Source organism: Oryctolagus cuniculus, chromosome 3, assembly GCF_051225735.1.
Source record: "Oryctolagus cuniculus isolate XC-2025 breed Fujian yellow rabbit chromosome 3, ASM5122573v1, whole genome shotgun sequence".
Taxonomy (NCBI): domain Eukaryota; kingdom Metazoa; phylum Chordata; class Mammalia; order Lagomorpha; family Leporidae; genus Oryctolagus; species Oryctolagus cuniculus.
The window spans coordinates 50,617,364-50,642,579 of NC_142869.1; the positions used below are offsets into that span (position 1 = coordinate 50,617,364).

The following is a 25,216-nucleotide window of genomic DNA, read 5'->3' on the forward strand; positions in this document are numbered from 1 at the left end:
ATTCTGTTCTAACCATTATCAGAACTTCCTATCTAAGGCTGTAGGAAGAAGTGGTCATCAGTTTTCTGTATCATGAGGCTATTCCTGTTAGGGGCCAGACTTTCCCAATAGCAAGCTAGGAATTTGCAGTGGTTTAGTCTGTTGAAATAATAGGATGGTCCTCCCACTTGATCCTAAAAAGACAAAGATACAATGTTGTATATGCATGCAATCAGACATTGAAAACACTTTCCAATATATATTGGAGGTGGTATACTTGAAATATGTATCCAGTTCTAAGAAAATTCCAAGACTGGTATTGAGCTAATTATTAAAACTAAATATTCCGCTGGCACCGCGGCTCACTAGGCTAATCCTCTGCCTTGCGGCGCCGGCACACCGGGTTCTAGTCCCAGTCGGGGCGCCGGATTCTGTCCCGGTTGCCCCTCTTCCAGGCCAGCCCTCTGCTGTGGCCAGGGAGTGCAGTGGAGGATGGCCCAAGTCCTTGGGCCCTGCACCCCATGGGAGACCAGGAGAAGCACCTGGCTCCTGCCATCGGATCAGCACAGTGTGCCAGTGGCAGCGCGACAGCCATGGCGGCCATTGGAGGGTGAACCAACGGTAAAGGAAGACCTTTCTCTCTGTCTCTCTCTCTCACTGTCCACTCTGCCTGTCAAAAAATAAAAATAAAAAAATAAAAAAATAAATAAACCTAAATATTCAGGCCGGCGCTGCGGCTCACTAGGCTAATCCCCCGCCTGCGGCGCTGGCACTCAGGGTTCTAGTCCCGGTTGGGGCGCCGGATTCTGTCCCAGTTGCCCCTCTTCCAGGCCAGCTCTCTGCTGTGGCCAGGGAGTGCAGTGGAGGATGGCCCAGGTCCTTGGGCCCTGTACGTGCATGGGAGACCAGGAGAAGCACCTGGCTCCTGGCTTTGGATCGGCGCAGCGCACGGGCCGCAGCATACCAGCCATGGCAGCCATTTGGAGGGTGAACCAACAGCAAAAGAAGACCTTTCTCTCTGTCTCTCTCTCTCTAACTCTGTCAAAAAAAACACACACACACACTAAATATTCAAACTTTTTGAATTAGGAGAGTGGGACTGAAAATATTAAGTACATCTTATCCTATCCTAAATGCATCACTGGAGAAAATCAGTTCTCATTCTCCAATTTCTTTCTTTTTTACTTTGTTTTTATTTTATCAAAGTCATGGTTTCTGGCCCCTACCATCCCCTACTCGTTTGGATCCATCTCTTCAGATCTAAACATTTTGGACTCTTTCCTATATCTTCTGTGATTTACGTATCTCCCTGTTTTTCCATAATTACATACACTGCTATGTTTGCCATATTAATTTTAGACATCACTAATCAACTTCATGTTATGGAAAACCAGCTCCTTCAGGGTGGTTCTGTCATTTTCCTCTTGCTTCCCTTTCCCCTAGGATTTTTAGTTAAATCAATACTTAGTACCTCTGTTACGGTGCCTATTCATGTTATTCACAGCTGAGCACTGTAATGTACTATAGTTATATCACATTTCACTTTTGTTTTTTATGGACATAATAATTTCATTGTATTTCATCTGCTTAATTTTCTTTATATCTATTGATAATTCCTCCCATCCTCCACTGACAGCCTGGTTGTACAGTTCTGTATATTCCCTTTGCTTTCCTTTTGGGTCACACCCCCTATTCCTGGGTGTGTCTGTCTGTCTGTCTGTGTCTCTCTCTCTCTGTTTTGTTTGTTGGGCAGAAATACAGGCTTGGTATCTTTAGTCCTTTACTGGTTAGTCTTTGCAGAGAGCACTCCTGATTGGCTCTGTCAGTTCTCAAGCCTTTTGAGATTTTATGATGTTCTCAGTCTAGGAGGTTTCCAGCCTTTCCACTGTTGGCTTGAAGTGATTGTCTCTGCCCAGCTAAGTCCTAAAACTTACTGGTTTCCCTCTTCTAATATTCTATTGCTATTATATACTTTCATGGTTTCCCTTGAATACTTTTCTTCTGTTTCATTACTAATAATTATTTTATATTTTATGTAATTATATTTTATATAATTATTGTAATTGTTTTATTTATTTAAAATTATTTCCATATAACTATAAAGGTCTTGGGAAGGAATAAATTAGATGTGTACATTCAGCTGGCTTGGTAATTCATATTCTTATAGTATTTCTGCCTAGACTGAATATAAGTTTGGAGAAAAAAATATAAGTTTGGAGAAGAATTTTCACAAAATAATCCAAATATTGAGGAAAGATTTTGCTGAATTTCTCTCCAATATTAAGCACAATGCATAAACTGGAGGAAATGTTTTCCAATTTAATTTCTTCCTTCTTTCTTTTGTTATAATTCTTTTTTTATGGAGGAAAGGATGGTTAGGCTTTTGAAGAAAGTTGGGAAGTAAAAATAATTATAATGCTGTAAAATATAATCTGGGTCACAGATCTTTAACTTAGAAATAAAACAACTACTTTTGCACACAAAGAATTAGAGTCCTTTGTTGCTTTTTTTTTCTAGCTTTTAAATGTGTATTTATTTATTTTAAAGGCAGAATGAGAGAGAGAGAGCAAGAGACAGAAATGGAAAGAGATCTTCCATTCACTGGTTCACTCCCCAATGCTACCAACAGCCCAGGCTGGACCACATCACAGTCCGAAGCCTGGACCTCAATCCAGGTCGTCCAGGTATGTGGCAGGAACCCGATTACTTGAACCATCATCACCTGGTGCCTCCCAGGGTGTACACCAACAGGAAGCTAGAGTCAGAAGTGAAGCTGGGACTCGAACTCTGGCACTGCAGTATGGAATGCAGGCATCCCAAATAGTGTCAGAACTGCTGTTCCAAATGCCCACTCCAATTTCATCATTTTAAGTGTTTAAAATATGATGCATATATTTTATGTGCTCTATTTCAGGGTACCAATACTTAAATCCAATATTAATCAGACATTTATTTTAGAAGAAATCATATGTTCTATACTCACCTACCAAAGTTTTCCAAACTGGGAGTTCAGGAATATCTAGCTCTATTATATGTTTGAGAACCTCTGTGTGAAAGGTTAGCACTGATAAGTGAATAATATTATTTCCCTTGGCATCCATTTTTCTCCAGTTAGCACCAAGAGAAAATAGGTACTGAATGGTGTCCAGTGCTCCTGAAGTGGCAGCAAGTAACAATGGAGTACACTGATTCCTAAAAATCAAGGAACATATTATAATAGGGTACAAATATACAGTCACATTTACTCATTGTAAAACTCTTCAAACTGTTGGAGGATGGTATGATTTCTACATCATATTTTCCTTTTGAATTCTTGCCTTGTATGTTCCACATGTGAATAGGTTTTGTGCCGTCTTTAGTACTGGTTTCTACCTTTCCTCCCAACTTAACTGTCATGACTTATATTTTGTTTAGATGTAGATGATGCACAAAATTCTTGGTGTACTCTATCCTATTTAATCCTTTTAACAATAATATGGCTGAAGAAAAAAAAAAAGGCAAATGTTATCAGCCCATTTAGAAATGATGAAACTGTGGTTCAAGTAGTAGTCAAATCCATTTCTTTCATGTTCAATTTTCAAATCCTAGCTTCCTCACTGTGGCAGAAACAAACATTTTTTTTTTTCTCAAACAACTACCAACTGCCTTTTAGATACTGAAGACCTTTGGGTTGGGTATAGGGTCATACCACCCAATATAACATTTTCCACCTTCCCTTATAGACAGATATTGCCATTCAACTAAGTTTAGAAAACAGGATGGAAGGTACACAGGTAGCTCCCTAAAAAGAAAGGAGTATGTTAATGCTTTTACTCTCTTTCTGTTCTCATGGCTCAATTCAGGGATGATAATGGAAACAGAAATCAGCATTCAGGATGATGACAATGGAAGCCTTAGATTAAGGAACGGCCGGCACCGCGGCTCACTAGGCTAATCCTCCACCTTGTGGCTCTGGCCCCCCGGGTTCTAGTCCCGGTCGGGGCGCTGGATTCTGTCCCGGTTGCCCCTCTTCCAGGCCAGCTCTCTGTTGTGGCCCGGGAGTGCAGTGGAGGATGGCCCAAGTCCTTGGGCCCTGCACTCCATGGGAGACCAGGATAAGTACCTGGCTCCTGCCATTAGATCAGTGTGGTGCGTCGGCCGCAGCGCGCCGGCCGCGGCGGCCATTGGAGGGTGAACCAACGGCAAAGGAAGACCTTTATCTCTGTCTCTCTCTCTCTCACTGTCCACTCTGCCTGTCAAAAAAAAAAAAAAAAAAAGATTAAGGAACAATAAGATGAAGCCAGTGTCCTTCACACCTTCAAACCATTATGCACTCACAGACCACTGAATAACAGTGGACAGGCTACTTGAAGACCTACTTAAAACTAGGTCTAAATCAGGTTCAGAAATTTAAAAATATAGTAAGTTGGTCTTTAGCTTTCAGGTCAAGAGTACACCAACAGGAGACATCACAGGTCCACCCTATAGGTTGATCGCCAGCTAAGTTGTGAACAAAATGACTGTTCGGGATTTTTTTTTAAAAAAATTGTAAAGTTATTTTATTCTTTTTAGTGCATTTTTCTTCTTCTGAATACCAATCCATATTTCTGCCATCCCAGGCCTATCCACTTGGGTCTAGAGCTCTAGGGGCTGCCTGCTACTGTATAGGGTCCAATTTAGAGCAATATTTTCCTCCCTACTATCAGGTTTCTTTCTTGGAACTAACTAGGTAACCTGATAAACCAATCTGTGGAACCATATAACTGGGATAAGGTTAGATCAAAATCCCTAGGGCTTGCTTCTTATTCTTATGAAAAACATGTACAAGTTGAAAGAACTCTTATAAATTCTAAAGACAAGTGGTAGGAAGTTTGTTCCCTTTAAATAAATAAAACATTTTTTAAAAAAGGAGAAAAAAGAGTTTCAAAAAAGAAAAAAAGAAACAACAGCAGAGAAAGCTTTACACGTTTTTCAAATCATCCGTATCAATAATGCATTTTAGTGTCAGTTTGAGGGGCAAGCGATGCAAAGCAGAAATTCATATTCTTGTCAGTGCTTCTTAACTTACTCAGCTGTTGTCTCGGCTTCCAGCAAACTAGGCTCCTTCCTGCAGAGAGCAATGACAATGCAGATATTGTCGTAGAAGGCAGCAAAGTGAATCGGCATCCAGCCTCTCTTTTCAGAAAGTGTGTAGTCAGCTTTGAAGCAGAGCAGACAGATGGTTGTCTCTAAGGAACAGGCCTGTGCAGCCAGGTGCAGGGGTGTTGGGCCTAGAGTGGATGAATGATGACTTCTGTGACCAAAGGACTAACCGTCATAAAACCTTTACCTTTATGGTATCCAACCACAGTGCCTAGTACTGTATCACATAAAATCTCCTATATAGCTACTAGAAACATTAATTTAGGTAACCCTGCATATATCTAACTCAGGATGTCTGACTATTAAAATCTCACTTTGCAGGGGCCGGCACCATGGCACACTAGGTTAATCCTCTGCCTGCGGCGTTGGCATCCCATATGGGTGCCAGTTCTAGTCCCGGTTGCTCCTCTTCCAGGCCAGCTCTCTGCTGTGGCCCGGGAGTGCAGTGGAGGATGGCCCAAGTGCTTGGGCCCTGCACCCGCATGGGAGACCAGGAGGAAGTGTCTGGCTCCTGGCTTTGGATTGACGCAGCGTGCTGGCTGTAGCGGCCATTTGGGGAGTGAACCAACGAAAGGAACACCTTTTTCTCTCTGTCTCCTCTCTCTCTCTATAACTCTACCTGTCAAATAAATAAATTTTAAAAAATCACTTTGCTTTATAAGCAAAGAAATAGCACTGAACATATTAAATATTTGAAAATTGAAGCATGTAAAATATTCTTGTGATAAAATAATGTATTTATTGTTTAAATTGTTTTCCACCTTATTCAAATGTAGCAAATGATGAATCCTTTGACAATAAAAACCAGTGTTCACAAAATGCCTCTATGTCACTGAATCTAGCTGCCATTTTTCAATTCCTCTTACTAACCCCTTAACAGTATTTTTACACTGTTGACACTTTCTATTACTGAAAACAGTTTCTTCTCTTGGCGTTTGTGATATCACCTCTTCCATTTTTCTCCTTCCTTTCTGGCTACTCCTTTGTAGTATCTCTGGGTCCTCCTCATTGACCTAGTGTCCAAATGAGCCTTAACACTTTATCTTGGGTGTTTTCCCCTTCTCAATGGTTTCACTTACTATCTGTAAGTTAAGGGTTCCCAGGATTATGTTTCTGGGTCAAATACTGTCTCTGAGCTCCCTATCTATATCTCCAACATCTCACTAAGCACCTCTACACATCATCCCAAACTTCAGTGTTTTCCAAATTGGAAACCTATCTTTCCCTCCAAACATAGTCCACTTTCATTGTTCCCTAAATCAGTAAAAGATATCACGATCCAGGGAATTCTAAAACCAGAACCTGGAAGGCATCCTGGCACTTTGTTCTATCTTTATAACTGGCCCAGCAACAAATATAAATATCTCTAGAATATATATTTACTGCCACCTCCACCCTTGTTAAGGCCATAACTACCTCCCAACTAATATCTATTCCTTGTTCTTGGTTCACTCAATCTATGTTTTTTAAGATGTAAACTCATCTTTTCATATCCTTGCTAAAAAACTTTTCAGTGGCTTCTCAAGGTCACATGATCCTATGGAAAAGTGACAGGATCCACTGGCTGTAAATTAGCTTGGACAACCATCTACAATTCCCTTTCCTCTCACTCTAGCAAAACAAAACAAAACAGCAAAATATGGAGAGAAGGGTTTGTGGGCATTTGGCACAGTAGTGGAGATGCCTCTTGGGATACCTGCATCCCACATCAGGGTGCCTGGTTCCAAGTCCCGTTCCACTCATTGCCCCAGCTTCCTGTTGTTGCACACTCCAGGAGTAGCATTTGATGTTCTATTACTTGGATCCCTGCCATCCATATGGGAGACACAACCTAGTTCCAGGCTCCTGACTTTGACCTGGGGCACCCCTGACTGCCTGGCTGATGCAGGAATTTGGTGAACAAATCAGCAGATGGAAGATGTCTCTGTGTCCACTTCTCTCTTTGTCAAATATCTTTAACTTTTAAGTCTCCCTGAAATATTCATACCTTTGACAGTTTCCATCTCATGTATGATTCTTCCCTTATCAGCATCTAGCTAACTCCTATTCATTCACTGGCTTCAATGGTATTTCTTCAACAAAGCATTGCTTTCATTAAATCTCTTTCAACTCACAAACTTCTAGTGTCCTCTTGCATGCTTTAGTAGTTTAAGTTTTATATTATAGTTTTTGTGAGTCTATACAACTTGGCCCAAATCTCTATATTTAAAATTACTGCTCAGTCCTACAAGTTTCTGGCCTAGCATGTAAGGAGCTTAGAGGTTACTACTTTATCCTAACAAGTAAACAGTCAAGCCAACTGAAAAATCATATCACAGAGTCATAGACAAACTGATGCCCTCAAAACTGAAGACACAGAGCAACATAACCTCCTGGAACAGAACTCTACGAGTAGAAACTTCTTCGGAACCAGCCAGTATGAGGTTAGGAAAATCTTTTAAAAAATATTTATCCATTCATTTGAAAGGCAGAGTTATACAGGGAGAGGGAGAGATGACAGAGACAGGGACATCTTCCATCTACTGGTTCACTCAACAAATGTCCACAATGGCTGGGGCTGGGCCAGGTAAAAACAGGAGCCCAGAACTCCATCCAGGTCTCCCACATGAGTGGAGGGACCCAAGTACTCAGGCCATCCTCTGCTGCCTTCCCAGATGTGGTAACAGGGAGTTGGGTTGGAAGTGGAGCAGCCAGAACTAGAACTGGCACTAATCTGGGATTGCTGGCATCTCAGGTGGCAACTTAACCTGGTACACCATAATGCTGTCCCCATCCCCTCATAGGAAAATCTTAACTACATCTGAATTGCTAGAGGCTCAATGTAGACAAGTACCAGAATTAAAAACTCAAAAGGGACTAGTTATAGGAGACAAGAGTGGGAGGGGGACGGGGTCATGCTTTTATGTTTCACCTCCAGGAAGTCTACCAGGTCTTTACAGTGAATACCATGTTGGAGGAAAATCCTCTTCTGCATCCAGTAGGCGGAGGCAAAAGGAATCATTTAAAAATGATCCAGAGCTCTCTGTTCCTAACAAGGTTGCTCTCCGTAGAAACTGTTTTAGCAGAGCCTAACCTGCTGAGTTTTTGACAGAACTTAACCTACTTGGGAACAGAAATTTCCAACCCAAGTCCCTTCCAAGAAACAGGAGAAGGGGAGTGAGAAGTACTGGTGAAGTTCAACGCCTACAGGCAAAGATTCACCAAAAGGCTGCAACCTAATCATTGGACTAGAGCGTGCTTCCCTGTTCCCCATACCTTACTCCTCTTTATTGACTATTTACTGCAAGTTCCCTTTATGTCTGGCTTTCCAGAAAAATGGACAAGGCATGTTAAAACACACACAAAACACAGTTTGAAGAGATAGAGTGAGCACCAGAACCAGACAAGCTAGGGAAGTTAGAATTATTAGAGAAGAAATTTAAAATAACTACAATTAATATGCTACAGATTCTAACAAATGAAGTTGGCAGCTGGCAAGAGCAGATGGAAGGCCGGCGCCGCGGCTCACTAGGCTAATCCTCCGCCTAGCGGCGCCGGCACACCGGGTTCTGTCCCGGTTGCCCCTCTTCCAGGCCAGCTCTCTGCTGTGGCCAGGGAGTGCAGTGGAGGATGGCCCAAGTGCTTGGGCCCTGCACCCCATGGGAGACCAGGAAAAGCACCTGGCTCCTGGCTCCTGCCATCGGATCAGCGCGGTGCGCCGGCCGCAGCGCGCCGGCCGCAGCGGCCATTGGAGGGTGAACCAACGGCAAAGGAAGACCTTTCTCTGTGTCTCTCTCTCTCACTGTCCACTCTGCCTGTCAAAAAAAAAAAAAAAAAAAAAAAAAAAAAAAAAAGAGCAGATGGACAATGTAAGCAGAAAGAGATGGCAATCCTAAGAACTAAAAAGGAAATGCCAGAAAGATTAAGAAAAAAAATCAGTGCAATAAAAATGAAGACTGCCTTTGATGAACTTAATAGTAGACTACATGTAGCTAAGCAAAGCAGCTCTGAGCTTGCTGATGCACCACCAGAAACCTTCAGGACTGAAAAGTAAAAAGACCAAAGACTGAAATAAAAACAGAAGGAGAAGAAGGAAATATAAGAAATATTTGAAACAATAATGACTGAGAATGCCCCTCCAGAGAATGTCACATATCAAACTGATATGTGATAAATAGGCAGGTAGTTAGGTAACACCTGCTGAGCTGGAAGTCTCAAGGCCCCATATGTAATTCTATCCCCCTACTAGTCAAACAAAATGCTCCCTTTCTAAGGATGCACCTGTTTCCTCCTGGACCTAATGGCGTACACCATGAAAATATGTATATTAAGCTCCAAGTGGAACTTGGGAAGGAACCACATAATTCACAGATGGCTTCATGCCTGTACAGGCACCACCCCCCACCTTACAGAAAAGACCAGCAATTGGAAGGGGCTCTCTCTTTTGCCTGGGACCCCAGCTGGAGGTGTTACACAGGGCCCTCTCTCTCTCTCCTCCCCCACACCTCCCTCTTCAGACAACCCTCTGGCCCACTGCTCTCTCATGATGGGTATTTCCCTTTGCATGAGCAACCCAGGCTCATGAGTTTGTGCTCAATTTCTTATCTTTGGAATAAATTGTTATAACCTTGCACACCTTATATGTATCTGCACTTTAATGCTTTTCTTTGTGCAAGCAAGAACCTGCAGTGAGATTAATGCACCCCTTGCTCATGGCATATTGGTGAGACAGCCAGGAGTTTGAGAAAGCTGGACTGTGACCCCCAGAAGTGACAGTGGGGGAGTGAATTTGAGCCTTTCTCAGCTACATTGTGGTTCCTAGTTGCTTGTAAAATTTTATACTCTCTCCCCACCCATCACTGTCTCTATTCGGAGTTTGGGGCAGGCTGTCTAAAATAAACATTTGGGTGCTTTTGTTTTAATGTTAGTAGCTGCTGGACAATGGGGACTGGCTGTTAGGGTCTGGACAGAGGTAAATGTAATGCAGGGGGAGAGACGTCTGGCTCTTGGCCACTAGTTGATAATTTATGAGTGTCCACAGTTTGGCTACCATGTTTCTGGACATGGTGTCTACTAAAACAGGTTGGCTCTTAGTATTGGTTGTGATTATAAAGAAAATTGAAAGTATGCCATTGCAAAAATTAAAAGAAGAAAGAAAGGAAGAAGGGTGGTGGGGGGAGGGACGCAGGGTAGGGTGGGAAATATCATTATGTTCTTAATATTGTACATGTGAAATATGTGAGTTTTTCCCTTATATAAATAAAAATATTTAAAGAATTAAAACATATATATGAGGATATTTTAAAATGATGATGGAAAACAGAATTAAATCATAAGTTTATTTTGTTGTAAAAATTTTTTGGAATCTATGCATTTTTTCATAAAATATATTTTTAAATTAATTTTTCATGAAAAATTTTTTTGACATTGCAATGTTGGATACATGTCACTATACATTTGTCAAAAGCCATAAAGTACACAATACTAGGAGTGAATTCTAATGTAAAGTATAGACTTTGGGTGATAACATGTCAATGTAAGTTCATCTACTATAACAGGTAACACTAGTGTGGTAGGTAATGTCAATAGTGGGGGAGGTTGTACATGTTTGTGAGCAGAAGGGATACAGGAACTCTGCACTTGCAGCTCAATTTTGCTGTAAATCTAAAAGCACTGCGAAAAAAAATCGCCCTCATTGCCGCATACAAGGATGGCCTATTTTTCCTTACTAGGCTGAACACTAGTCATCCTCACACGGCCCTGGTGTTATTTTCAGGTTCTAAGTCTTTGCTCTTTCTGTTCCATGCAGCTGAAATGCCGTCTTCTTTTCTTTTTTACCTATTGAAAAACTACTGCAATGTCATGGGCAAGCTTAAGGCCCACTTCTGCACGAGCTCTTCAGAGATCCTCTAGTATATGGCCAGGACATAGGCAAAGGAAGCTAGGTTTAGCTACAGTGTTTGGGGAGACAAATAGGCAGGGGTGGAAGTCTGCCCATGAACAGCCAGGAGTGAGACTGCTGTGTGTGAGATCAGGGTTGGAATCTTGAAAAGCTACTGAGCATTAGGGTTCATGTTAAACATGAATCTGATGGGCCGGCGCCGTGGCTCACTAGGCTAATCCTCCGCCTAGCGGCGCCGGCACACCGGGTTCTAGTCCCGGTCGGGGCGCCGGATTCTGTCCCAGTTGCCCCTCTTCCAGGCCAGCCCTCTGCTGTGGCCAGGGAGTGCAGTGGAGGATGGCCCAGGTGCTTGGGCCCTGCACCCCATGGGAGACCAGGAAAAGCACCTGGCTCCTGGCTCCTGCCATCGGATCAGTGCAGCGCGCCAGCCGCAGCGGCCATTGGAGGGTGAACCAACAGCAAAGGAAGACCTTTCTCTCTGTCTCTCTCTCTCACTGTCCACTCTGCCTGTCAAAAAAATGAAAAAAAAAAAACAAAAACATGAATCTGATGGAGCCCAGTCAGGCTAGCACTTTTCAATGGAGTGGCAGGGAAGGTGGAAACACGGAGGGTCAAACAAGAAGATGAGCCGGGAAATTGGGTCCAAAACAGACAGGAGAGGAGGTGAGTTAAGACTTGAATCCAAATCAGGTGAAACAGCAAAAATTTCATTCAATTAGGCAAGCTGAATGGCCAAGGTCTGCAACGTGCAGCTTGTTAGTGACATTTTTAAGTTGCTCCAACCAGTGCTTGTTCATCTCCGTCAGTGGAAAGCAGTTAACTGTTCTCAGGAGAAACATATCAAAATGACCTAAAGCGGCATTTTCAAAAACCACACCAGAAACAACAGCAGCAACAACAATAACAACAACACCACACACACACATACACACAGAGTTCCCCACTGATCCCTCCACCTCTACAGCTCACCCACCTCCAAAAGTTATTTCAACACAACCTAGGAGTAGTAATACAATTCTTACATGCCACCCTATCCTTTATTCCTTTACAATGTGCTTAATGGAAACGCAGAATCTTGGCTCCCACCCTTGTTCTTCTAAATCACAATTCAGATTTTAACAAGATCCTTGGGTCATTCATACTTATAAGAAAGAACTAGTTAGTCCACAACATCAATAGTTGTGAGATTTAAGAAATGCTGCTGGCCGGCGCCACGGCTCACTAGGCTAATCCTCTGCCTGCGGCACTGGCACCCCAGGTTCTAGTACCAGTCGGGGTGCCAGATTCTGTCCTGGTTGCCCCTCTTCCAGTCCAGCTCTCTGCTGTGGCCCGGGGATGCAGTGGAGGATGGCCCAAGCGCTTGGGCCCTGCACCCCATGGGAGACCAGGAAAGGCACCTGGCTCCTGGCTTCAGATCAGCGCGGTGCTCCAGCTGTAGCACGCCGGCCACAGCGGCCATTGGAGGGTGAACCAATGGTAAAGGAAGACCTTTCTCTCTGTCTCTCTCTTTCTCACTGTCCACTCTGCCTGTCAAAAAGAAAAGAAAAAAAAGAAAAAAATGCTGCTGAACATAATCTAGAGTCAGGAAATCATTATACTCATATAGCTTGAAGAAATTATTCTTTGAAAACCCTGGGGATGCATTACTAGGATCTGAAAGCCATGCTGACTTCCCCTTCTCTGTATTTCCACGGTATGCTACTATTTACTAATTATTCCCGTGACTATGAAATGGTACGCTGCATTCAACAACCATGTGCTCAGTCTACATGGATTTCCTGAGCATCTGCTAAGGCCAGACATTACTCTGGGAGCTAGAAAACCACAGCAAACAAAAGAGGCCAAATCCTCATCACTTATTGGTCTTAATTCAAGTGAGGGAGATACAGTAAAGAAATTACATTATATAAGGAAGGCACAGGTGATACTTAGAAAATAAGGGGGGAAAAGAGTGATAATGCAGAAGCTATACTCTTCAAACTGCACTGAGAAAGCCACAGGGTAGGTGGGCCAGGTAAGCTTCCTCTTTCTTCTCTAGGGCCACTCACTTCCATTTACCAGTCTGCTCTCTGTCCTGCCAATGGAGATCCCTGGTGGGAAATTGGAGGAGAAAGGACAAAGAGGCCACTTCACATTTGCTGAGATCCTCCACCAATGGCAGGTGGCCCAGTTCCAGTTACTACTATCCCCTCCCCTTGCTACTTCAGGCCTTTGTAAGTAGTATCTTTAAAATCAAGACCCTCTTGAATCATCTTATATAGAGGATATGGGTACAGACTCTTAAATATACACACAGAAGATATAATCTTTGAAAATTTTCTGCTTTTCTCCATACCCAATTCTTAGATCAAGTATATTACCTCAGTCAGCAATGACTTATCAAGCGAGGTTTTTGTGCAGTGGGTTAAGCCACCACGTGAGATGCTCACATCCCATATTGGAGCTAGCTACACTCTTCATTCCAGCTTCCTGCTAATGCACACACTGGGAAGCACAAGTTGATGGCTCAAGTAGTTAGGTCCCTGTCACCCACATGGAGACCCAGATTGAATTCTAGGCTCGTGGGTCTGGCCTAGTCCAGCCCTGACTGATGCCAGCATATGATTAGTAAGCCAGCAGTTGGGAGATTTCAGACTCTCTCTCTCTCTCTCTCTCTCTCTTTCTCTCTCTGCCTTTCAAATAAAAATTTTTAAAAAGACTTAATCCTCATAAAATGTTAATGCCACTAGAAAGCAGTGTATCTAAATTACTGCATAGTAACTGCTTTGTTTAAGGCATAAAAACAACTTTGGGGCCTGAATTTTTTAGAAGCAATAGATGATACCACAGCTTTAAATAAGAAAACAAATAAAACAAAATTTTACAAGGAATATCAACAAGTAAGCATGGGTAGAAAAAAATTTAGACTTCAAATTGAATATAAAACTTCATCACACTAAATTTTTCTGCAACAGAACACTTTGGAGATCACATAGTCTAAAAAAGTTTTAGTAAATGCATAACTTTTTAAAATGCACTGAATATTTTACTTATGTCTTACCAGTTCTTTCTTTCTTCATGTCCACTTTGGATGAGTCTGTTTTAGAAGAGAATGAACATAGAAGAATGATTATAAACATATAGCAGTTTCCTACTTTAATAAGAAAAAAAAAGGCTTTTATGTCTAAGAATGAAATCACTGTTTAGATAAATGTCAGGATCATATCAAATAGGATTAAGCACAGCTATTGATCAAAGCATCCAATCATGTCACTTGCACCTCACAACACATTAAAGCAGACTTGGAAACTAGCTCCCAAGTGGATGGTGAAACTCATAGTTGGGACAATTTTGTGTTGATTAAATGACAATATTGCAAGTAGAGTCACATATATTTTCCATACTTCAAAATCTATCCAATTCTCAGCTAATGAAAATCTAAGATGTAAGAGGATGAATGAGAGACTTCAATTTAACATTTTTTCATACTAAAAAGGACTTCAAGATAACACATCTTTAAACAATAGTCTAACCACTGCACTTCAATTTGGCTGAAATATACCTCAATTATGCTCATTTTGTATTGAACAGAGTCTTTTTTTTTTTTTATCTGACAGAGAGTTAGACAGTGAGAAAGACAGAAAGGTCCTCCCTCTGTTGGCCCACCCCCCAATGGCCACCACGGCCGGCGCTGCACTGATCCAAAGCCAGGAGCCAGGTGCTTCCTCCTGGTCTCCCGTGGGGGTGCAGGCATCCAAGCACTTGGGCCATCCTCCACTGCCTTCCTGGACCACAGCAGAGAGCTGGACTGGAAGAGGAGCAGCTGGGACTAGAACCCAGCGCTCATATGGGTCTAGCCAAGTGAGCCATTATGCTGGCCCCAAGTAGAGAATCTTAATACTAACACATTTTGGGGCCAGCGCTGTGGTGTTGTAGGTGAAGCTGCCACCTGTAGCATTGACATTGCATTTGAGCACTGGTTCAAGTCCTGACTGCTCCACTTCTGATCCTGCTCCATGCAAATGTGCCTGGAAAAGCAGAAAATGGCCCAAGTGCTTGGGTCCATGCCATCCATGTGGGAAACATGGAAGAAGCTCCTGGTTTCGGACTGAGACAGCTCCAGTTGTTTTGGCCATTTGAGGAGTGAATTAGTGGATGGAGGACCTCTCTGAATCTCCCTCTGTCTCTCTGTAATTCTGCCTTTCAAGCAAATAAATAAATATTTTTTAATTAAGAAATTCTAATTATTGTGATAGAGTACCAAATTTAGCCATTAATAGGATTAAAGCATAACACTATTTTTGCTAAGTGTAAAAATTTAACACAGTTTATTATGATAGTTGATTGTGTTAAAATATTAAATCACTCTTCTTAATGCCAGTAGTATTGCATTGGCCATTTGTGACAATTTAATTCTATTTTCCATTTCAGTTATAGAAAACCATCACTTTCATTTTCATTATTTTTGTACTAGTTAAATTTATTCCAGTACAAAATATGTACATATACTCATAATTAATAATTGGGAAATATATACTTTTAAAATTTAAACCAGGCTAGCCTTGAAGGGGCTATTAATTTTAAACTTTATTATTATAAAGGGATTTTCTACTGAATATAATGTAAGTACATGTAATTTGCAGGAACTGTTCTCTGATTGAGAATCCTGATATATTAGTTAGCTTTTCATCACTATAAGGTTAATTTAGCTCACAGGTTTGGAGGTTCACAGACTAAGATCGGGCAGCCTCCTCTGTTTGGCTGTTAGGTGAGACCAGAAGGATCACATGGTGAGCCAGGAAGCAGAGGGAGTGACTGGGCCCAACCGGGCTTCCATAACCAACCCTCTCAAAAGAACCAGCTCCTGAGAGTACAGTCCTCATGATCCAAGGACCTTCCACCAGGATCACTTCCTGAACACCATAATTGGATTAAGTCTCCCCCGACATGGGACAATCAACTTATGACTTTGAAGTTTAGCACCCTGCCTAAGCTCAGGAGCCAAATTAGGTTGAAATAATAGCACCTGGGATAAAGAACAGATGTCCCACTGAGACCTAGTGGTCATATTTATCTTCCTTTTCTCTGAATTTCTATGGCACATTGGTATATATTAATTATGTCTGTGCTTACTAAATATTATCCTGCATCCATCCCTGCATTCAACAAATATTTCCTGAGCAACTCTAATGCTAGGCTTTCTGTTGAACACTAGGATACATGACAGACAATGTAGACTAGATCCTTGCTCTTTATAGAGCTTACATTCAAGTGAGAAAGATACAACAAACAAATATAATACTATATAAACTAGTAATACATGATACTTAGAAAACTAAAAGGAGCCTTTCTTAGATAAATGAAACAAAACCTCATTTTCTCTAGTTATCAATCCTAAATTTTTTTTTAAATATTTATTTTATGTTTTTGAAAAGCAGAGTTACAGAGAGAGGGAGGGAGAGACAAAGAGAAAGACTCTCCATCCTCTGGCCCACTCCACAAACGGTCGCAATGGCCAGGGCTGGGCCAGGTTATAGCCAAGAGCCAGGAGCTTCTTCTGAGTTTCCCACATAAGTAGAAGTAGAAGAAGCTCAAGTATTTAGGCCATCCTCTGCTGTTTTCTCAGGCACATTAGCAGAGAGCTGGATCAGAAGCCGAGCAGCTGGAACTCAAACTGGCACCCATATAGGATGTTACTGTCACAAGTGGTGACTTAACCCACTGGGCCACAATGTTGGCCCCATCAATTCCATTTTAATTTTGCAGTAGGTTCCACCTTCAAACTTAACAGTGAATAAAGGGTAAGTCAAAGAAAAATAGCTCAGATTTAAAAATTGAATGATACCTTGGCTGAACATGATAAAGCGTCTCTGGTTGACATTGAAGTTAGCGTTGCACAACTGACATATAATAGGAACTCTGTTGTACAGAGCAGCATGGTGGAAAATTGCAAAACCTGCTTCATCAGACACATTGATTGTCGAGCTTGAGGTTTTACGACTGAATGTATGGAAAATAGCAGATAATCCTCTTTCTACAGCAGACTTCAAACCATATGGGATACTCTAAAATTATTAAGAAGGTCACAATCAGATTTTTCACAATGCACCTGAAGTTTGGTTTAAGGAGTAAAAAGGCACATTAAATGTACTAACAGAATCAAATAATTGCTGCTCACTGCTCATTGCTTATCACTTTGATAAGAGTCCAGTGAAAAGCTTCTCATTGGAAAATGACTGAAGTTGTAGGGCTGTAAAGAAATGTCAAGAACTATAAAGCATTTTTGGAAAGTCATTGTTGTCTCCTATTTTTTATCCTGCTTCTCTGCCACTTTAAGTGGAAACTGTAAATTTTTTTTCCTTCTAAAAGACTTTTTTTTTTTTAATGGGAAGAGTTAGAGAGGGCAAGAGAGAGAGAATTCTATCTGTTGGTTGACTTCCCAAATGGCTGCAACAGCCAGGACTGGGTCAGATCAAAGCCAGGAGCCTGGAACTCCAATCAGGTCCCCAAGCATTTGAGTCATATCTTCTGCTGCTTTTTAAGGTGTATCAACAGGGGGCTGGATCAGAAGTGGAGCAGCCAGGACTTGAATGGGTACCCATATGGGATGCCAGAATTGCAGGCAGTGGCTTAACATGTTGTGTCACTACACCAGCAAACCAAAACAGGGTAGATAACTAGCTTTCTGAAATATTTTACAAACAGAGATGGACTCCTTCTCTTTCTTAAACATCTCTTAACCTGTAAATCTGGAAACTTAAAATATATAGTTGTGGAAATAGTTTGCTTTCTGTGCTTTAGGTCTCAATACAGAGAGGTAAAAAAGTCTGTCATCTTTTAGACATTCTGAGTTGTGAATATTTTAAAATTAAGGTAACTTTACAAAATTTTAGACTTATGGACATTAAGAGATAAACAGAAAGTAAATGCTAGTCTAACCTTTGAAGTTGGTGATCTTAATTGACTGGTTTCAGAACTATAATTCAAGGCTTGTTGGAACAGTCATAGGAGTTGGGTTTGTTCTCTAGGTTTAATTCCCTGGACCTGAAGTCTGGCTCTGCTTTTTACTAACTGTGTGACTTGGATGAGATCCTTAACTCTCTGAACCTCAAATTTCTCCACCGTGTGAGAGAAATGATAAAAGAACTAGCTCTCCAGAAGAGTTTGTTGATTTACGATAGTGACCAGCACACAAAATAAGCAATCAACAAATATTTGCCGCTATTAACATTAATCACAAGCCCATTAATTAACAGGTTTTATACTCTGCCAGACATTTATAACCCATGATTTTATAGCCTTTCAGCTACTAAAAATGCATAATTTTTATTTCAAGTTAAGGACTTTAACCTACTATTTATGCCTAAGATAAACATTTGAGACATATATGAATAATAGATAACTTCAAATACTAAAGTATATGGTAGTCACAGAAATACCTTGCATTTCATAGCTTTTTTGAAACCAAATTTTTTCTTAAATTGGTCATGCAATTGAGCATCTGTCAGTGGAAGTCTTTTCACTCTCAGACTGTTCACAATTTCATTTATGGCTCCCCACCACTGTGTCTTATACAGCTGCTGATAGAAAGCTTCAAGTTCAAAACAAATCACATAATAGCTATGAAAAAGAAAGAAAAAAAGATGTTTTTCTAACTTTGAGGTGCCTTGTGATTTTTCTTCTGTGCTGGCAATCTTCCTATAACAAACACAAAAAAAATGTAGCTTAAATTCTAGTTGATAATAAATATATTAACATGGTTATCAGCTATTATTAAAATATTTATTCATCTTTATTTGAAAGGTAGAGTGACAGAGAGCTAGAGATATCATTCATCTGCTGGTCCATTCACTAACTGCCCACAACACCTGGGGCTGGGCCATGCTGAATCCAGGTGCCAGGAATTCCAACTGGGTCTCCCATGTGTGTGTTGCAGGAACTCAGTACTTGAACCATCATCTGTTGCCTGCCAGGTGCATGAGGAGGAAGCTGAACAGGAAGCAGAGGTGAAAGCAGGACTGGATCCCAGACTCTGATATGGGATACAGGTGTCCCAAGTCACAGCTTAGCCCTCTGTATCTCAACGCCAGACCCTCAACTCTTAATAATCCAGTCATTACTCTAGCATTTTGGATTGACTTGTCCTTCCCATATCAGTGATCAGGGTAGTGCCTAAAAGTTACTGGAGGCTCAAACTCTGGCTGAAGGAGGTCTGAGCTCATCTTCTAACCTGCAGCTGACTTTCCTCCTACTCTTTTGATTCAATTATATATGTATTTTTTTTTCCGGGGGTTTACCTTGAATCTGACCTGCAATGATGCTTTTTGGCATCACTGGCTCCTTGGGTTTTATTTGTTGTAGCATTAAACTAGAGAACACCCCCCACACCACCACCAGCTTCCTGTGTGCCTAGGTGGGGTTTGTAACCCTGGGTCCCTCACACTGGAATGGAAAAGTGACAACATTTTGAGTTACTGTTCCCTGGAGTGGCCTACCATCACAAATAACAAATGACAGCCTTCCTCCAGTTCCCTCCACAAGGAACGATCCCCACCTCACATTCCATCAGAGAATAATTTAGCTGCTGACCCTACCTCTGTCAGTGGGAATCCTGTTACTGTTTGCTGGGTTTCTTCTTTAGATACAACTGTTTATTGCTATAAATTTAGAATGATTGACAATGGTCCTCCCCTCTCCCCCAGAGCTCTTCACTCTGCTGCTTAGGAAGTGTAAGTTTTCCAGATAATGCTGAGAGATTTGTTCTTCATACTAATTTCTGGAGAAATGAGTTAGTGACTCTCTGCTAAGGAAACTCTTTGCCCATTAGCTGAGGGAAAATCGCTGGTTTCTGTGGGCCAGTGATAGGAAGGCTGTTATGAATTAGGAAAACTGTTACGAGTTACCCAAAGATTAACACTGTCTCTTCCCTGAACTCTACTTTGCCTCCATTTCTAAGTGCAATTTTCTCAGTGCATGGATGGAGATGTTTGAAGATCTGATCACCTGTATTCCAGGGTGTTATTCTTCCCATACTTCATCCTCTCCCCTTTGAAAGGAAAACAGACCACAAGGATATTAACTACAGGCTGTCTTTACCCATGCATCACAGCTATAGTATTAGACTATAGTAGGGTTTGTCATTTGTCTGTAGGTCCTGGCTTAGGAGATGCCACCTTCATTAATGGGGACTTTGCTAGCTTACTAGATCCCTGCCTCGAAAACGAAGAGGCAGATATTCTGAATCCTACAGAGATCTGGGGGCTGATGTGCTCTTCCAACCACAGTGGCCATAGGCTCTAGGCCCTTTAGGAGATGTGTGGATCAGACTTGGATGCTTGATTTTTATTGGATGACTAATTTTTAGAAAAAGACAGCTTCTTTTTTTTTTTTTTTGATAATGTACACACTGATAAGAGTGAATACCACAAACCTCAATAGGGATATACCAAGTTCCGAAAGACTGCCTCCATAAGTATAGGCATTGTGGCTCACACTGGATATCTTAGGCTGTCTCAGCTCTACATTATCCTGCTCCAAGAGAATCCCAGGGCCAGACCTCTGTGTTTAGTGTGCTCTCCAGGGAGTCATCTCTGGCTTCACTGCTACATTTGTAACTTTGGTAACATTGGTACTCAGTGATGCACTTTTAGACCACTGCTCAAGTAATGCAGCAGACTTACAAATTGAAGACACACCAAGGTAGGTGGGCTGTTTTCTCCTAGCAATTCAGTTCAGCCATCCAATACAAATCAATCTTCCTACAGAGGGTTCTCCTACTCTAGAAACTGGAAAAACAAGTGATGCTGAAGGTCATTCTACTCAGAGTTTCTGACCAGAGAATTTTATAACTCTCAGGTGAGATTCATTGTCCTGCATGTAGGCCAACACTGGCCCCCACACAGATGTTTACCACAAGCACTGAAAGCCTAGATTCAACATTCCAAGGGTAAGTGACTATCTCAGCCGTGGCGCCCTCATTCAAGTCCTGTATTGTGACATACTTCTGTTCTTACTGAAAACCCTACGTGTGGTCATGAGTAAGGACTTTAAGAGAACCTTAAAATGACTTGTAAAATAACTCCCACCACATTCTTCTCCCTGGGAACCTGCACTGAGCATGGTGAGGAGCTTCCACTGCCACACCTCCCTGGTGCACCTGCCACATTATCTATCACAGTTGATTTCTGATGCATCTGTACGTCCACAGCAGTCTCATGATGCTAGTAATGTTCTTCCAAAAACAGGACATTTTGTACCATTGTCAATCCACCCACGTTCCAATAACTGCCATCTTAATAATTCATGAGCTCTGCATTTCTGGACTGTCAAATCACTGGGTATCTGACTGGTGCCCTTATCTTTTTTAAATTCTGGTATGGTGGAAGACTGCAAGCTGAGCCTATACCAAAACAAAGATTTAGGTGACTCTGGGCATGACTGGAGGAACAATGGAACAGGTTTTATTTTCATAAGGGGCCAAGAATTTCCTATAAAATAAGTTAGCCCAAAGAAAGAGACTATAAAGACCCATGAGCTTGCTCTAGTGACAATGCCCCTAAAATTGAAGATGGGATTTTGAGACGGCATGTTTGTAGGTCTCTAGTCCAGCTCCCACAGAGTATGGATCCCGTATCACAGAAAAGAGCAACTGCAAGCAAAATGACTGAGAGAGCTGTTTTCCCAAAAGATTATTAGGGACTCAAGGCAGTACCTCCTTTAAACCAATAAAATTGCAGAAAGAATTCTCCCTACTTCACTGGCATTGACTTCAACGTTGTCTCGGGGTTGATGCACATGACCACGCATGGGAAGGAGCCAGCCCCTGCGGTGGCAGAAGGTCCACAACCAGGAGCAGCAATGTCAGAGACAACCATGACACTAGTGCTCAGTTGTCTTCATGAGGTTTTTTTGGCTCTGTGTGCATAGTGGTGTGTCATCACAGGGAGCTGGACAGGAAGGGAAGAAACTGAAGATACGTCATGGTAGCTGACAATGCTGGTTCATTAGCATATGAGATCCTAGGAGTAACTGGTAGAGATTGGATTTCATAAGCGACTGAAGGTTCTCTAGGAGGAAGCCAGGAAAGTACTGATTGTTACTGTACCTGAAGCTGTTACTTTTACTTTGTCTTGGTTAGGTCTGGGAAACCAGTGTACATTTGTTGGGAAACCAACAAATTCATGTCTAGCTATCTACCATTCAGCAACACTCATGACCAAACGCTGTGCATTAGTCAGACACTAGAGCAAGAGTTCCACTACAGCCTCGTGTCTGGATCTCCTTCGATGCAACAACAGTAAGCCAGCATAACCATACTCCTTCAGCCACAATCACCTCTCACCAAGAACAGCTTTTACCCCAGCTGCTTCTCTGCATTCTCAGGATCACTTGCGCTCCGGAAGCTTGACAGAACTTGGAGCACAAAGGCGTGTGTGCGAGTGCCGCCGGGACACTATTTGGTTTGGCAAGGATGGTTCATGGAGAGTGCCAACAGGTGCTGGGTCCCTGAGTGAGAGGCCCTCCCTCCAGGAAGACACACATCCGGTGCCTGCTACTTGGTTCTCTTTGAAATCATGAGAGTCATTAGCCAAATGGCCTTTGACCTCAGCTCTAGCACTACATGTACGGCTAGGCAGTGTTCAAAGATTCCTTTTGGTCCCTTATCCTGCTACCCCCGCAGCCTCATTTCTCTTATTGTTCTCACTGCCACACATCTTGAAAAAAATTTATAATTGTTGCCTTTACTTCTTCACATCTCATTGACTCTCTCTATTGCATCCTCCAACTCTCTGCCACTAGCCTCTTTCAACCACAACTCTCCTCTAGTTTGATTACCAAGCCTTAGCCAAACATAGAGGGCTCCCTTCAGTCAAACTGATGAGGCTTCTCGGTTGCATTTGATGCTCTTTGCTATTTGCATATTCTGAAGATTTTCCCCATTTGGTTTCTATGATCTCTCACACGCTTGGTTCTCTTCCACCTCCATCATTCCCATCCAGTTTCCTTTGCTTTCTTTCCCTTGCTCCTTTCTAGCCCCCTTTGAAAGTTACCATTCACCAGGGTTACAGACTCAGTCTTATCCTCTCAACTACTTCCATGCCTTAAAAAACAACAACAACAACAAACCCCAAATAAAACCTTCCTACATGCTTTTAATTCATTTGCAATTCAAAGGTTTTCTCTATTTCCTAAATTTCCAACAGTTTTCACGATGTGAAAATCCAACAATGCAGCATGTAAAAGACTCTAGAAATACCAAGGAAACATGCCACCCCCACAACATTGCAGACACACTAACAGCTGGCAGGAAGAGATTTTAAATTGTTGTAAAGGGTTGTGTGCAGAGTCTATTGCCTTCAGTCCACTGGTACGATTCATTCCCCATCTCCATCCCTACTTACCCACTGTGCTAGTTATAAGCACTGATTACAAGTTTGGAGGATTACTATACAGTTACAGAATGCATCAAAGAGCATGAAGTTATAACCAAAACACTTAATTACTTTGTTGAGTCAGTGTCATCACTTACTGGTCTAGGATCTCCACCTCCTAAGGTTTGAAGCGAGCCCATGCATTTTGGCCTTTTTCTTATTCTCTAACTTCCAACAAATGGTGGGTGTGAATAATTACTGAAAGTCCTTACCTTCTTCCATAAAATTCCATGACTGGTATTGAGTAATATTCTTTATATCCTGAATCTTCTGCAAATGTATTAGCAGCACAGTCTCGTATTTTTTCCAAGTTGTTCTAAAATATGAGTTATGTTAAAAAAACTTATCTTTAAACAAATATCAACAATTATAAGACTTCTCTATGTAATTATATACACTAAATTTTAAAAATTATATAAAACTCCAGAAGACCTTGATAGGAATTTTATGTATCCCCATCCCTACTTTGAGAATGTGGGAAAAATACATAATACGTAATACATAATGACAACTGAAATGTATCATGGTTATACTAAATTCCAGGTGAAGAATTACTGTTCCCAAACTCTAAAGGATTTGTATTCTTTTTATTTTTTTTTAAGATTTATTTTAATTATTTGAAAGGCACAGTTATGGGATAGGGGTGGGGGAGAGAGAGAAAGAGAGATGGAGAGAGGATATCAAGAGATCTTCCATCTGCTGGTTCACTGCCCAAATGGCCACAATAGCCAGGGCTGGACCAGACTGAAGCCAGGAGCTTCTTCCCTGTCTCCCATGTGGATGCAGGTGCCCAAGCACTTGGGACATCTTCCACTGCTTTCCCTGAAGCACTAGCAGGGAGATGGATCAGAAGTGGAGCAGATGGGATTAGAACTGGCACCTATATGGGATGGCAGTTTTACTCACTATACTATAATACCAGCCCCAGGCTCACCTTTCTAATACTAATCTTTGAGGAAAAGGGAAGAATATGTAGTGGATGGTCAGGAATTTCTACTGTACTCTTTGGATAACAATTCTAGGGCAAATATGATCCATTAGAAGTCTGTAAATTCTGTGAGGACAATGGCTGTGCCTAGCTTACTGATCACATAACCCTTGACATCCAACACAGTGTCTTACAAACAGTTGCCTTTAATTTATGTATGTGAAGATAATGTGTGAAAAAATTAGTGAGATGCAAGAAAAGTCACTTGAAGAGTTGCATGGCACCTGTACCAACAGAGGCTCTTTCTGGTTGGAGAACAGAGTAGCAGAGTTGTGAAATGACAAGCTATCTTACGAATGATAGTAACTTAAACCTTAAAATCTTCCAGAGCATTCTCAATTGAAGGGGTGCTGATATCAAATTCAATTCCTCCATGCATGTGAAAATATTGGTTCTCTTTGTAGTAAAAATTCTGGCATTTAAAGTCTTGTCCATAAATAAATGGAGGCAATTCTCTTTCTGTCTTGACCTTGTCATCTCCAAGAATGAAAAACAAATAGTTGTTTAAAAAGTGAACAGCATACAACCATGTTTCGGATATCTAAATTTTCATTGATATAAATAAAGTAAAAAAAATTCTACATGGAATTAAAATGTCTGAATTAGTTATGTTCTTAATGTATATATAGTGAACACTGAAATGTAATATGTATCATATATTTGAGCATCTTCTCTAGCTGCATTTTATAGATATTTCAAAAACTATAGTCAAAACACTATTCTACGTATCAGAAAAGACTTGAAATTCTATGCTTAGAGAATCTTTGATTAAATATCAAAACTTACCTGAACCAGTTTAGGTTAAAAGACTCTATTAAAAAAAAAAAAAAAACAGAC

The 25,216-nt window shown here is 41.4% G+C and overlaps 1 protein-coding gene and 1 long non-coding RNA gene across 2 annotated transcripts in view; one reads left to right on the forward strand and one right to left on the reverse strand.

The window, feature by feature from the left end:
• Window positions 1-25,216, reverse strand: part of ANKAR (ankyrin and armadillo repeat containing) — a 66,320-nt gene that overhangs the window by 28,844 nt on the left and 12,260 nt on the right. Inside the window, exons 4-10 of the mRNA XM_051849350.3 lie at window positions 24,693-24,856; window positions 23,604-23,707; window positions 18,400-18,580; window positions 16,806-17,025; window positions 14,022-14,057; window positions 5,027-5,228; window positions 2,963-3,171 (exon numbers count right to left, since the gene is read on the reverse strand). Coding sequence (XP_051705310.3) covers window positions 2,963-3,171; window positions 5,027-5,228; window positions 14,022-14,057; window positions 16,806-17,025; window positions 18,400-18,580; window positions 23,604-23,707; window positions 24,693-24,856 — 1,116 coding nt within the window. The remainder of the gene's footprint in view (window positions 1-2,962; window positions 3,172-5,026; window positions 5,229-14,021; window positions 14,058-16,805; window positions 17,026-18,399; window positions 18,581-23,603; window positions 23,708-24,692; window positions 24,857-25,216) is intronic.
• LOC149127337 (uncharacterized) lies at window positions 895-5,919 on the forward strand. Its single transcript, XR_016232028.1, has 2 exons — window positions 895-2,663; window positions 5,422-5,919. It is a non-coding gene; the product is annotated as an uncharacterized LOC149127337 (long non-coding RNA).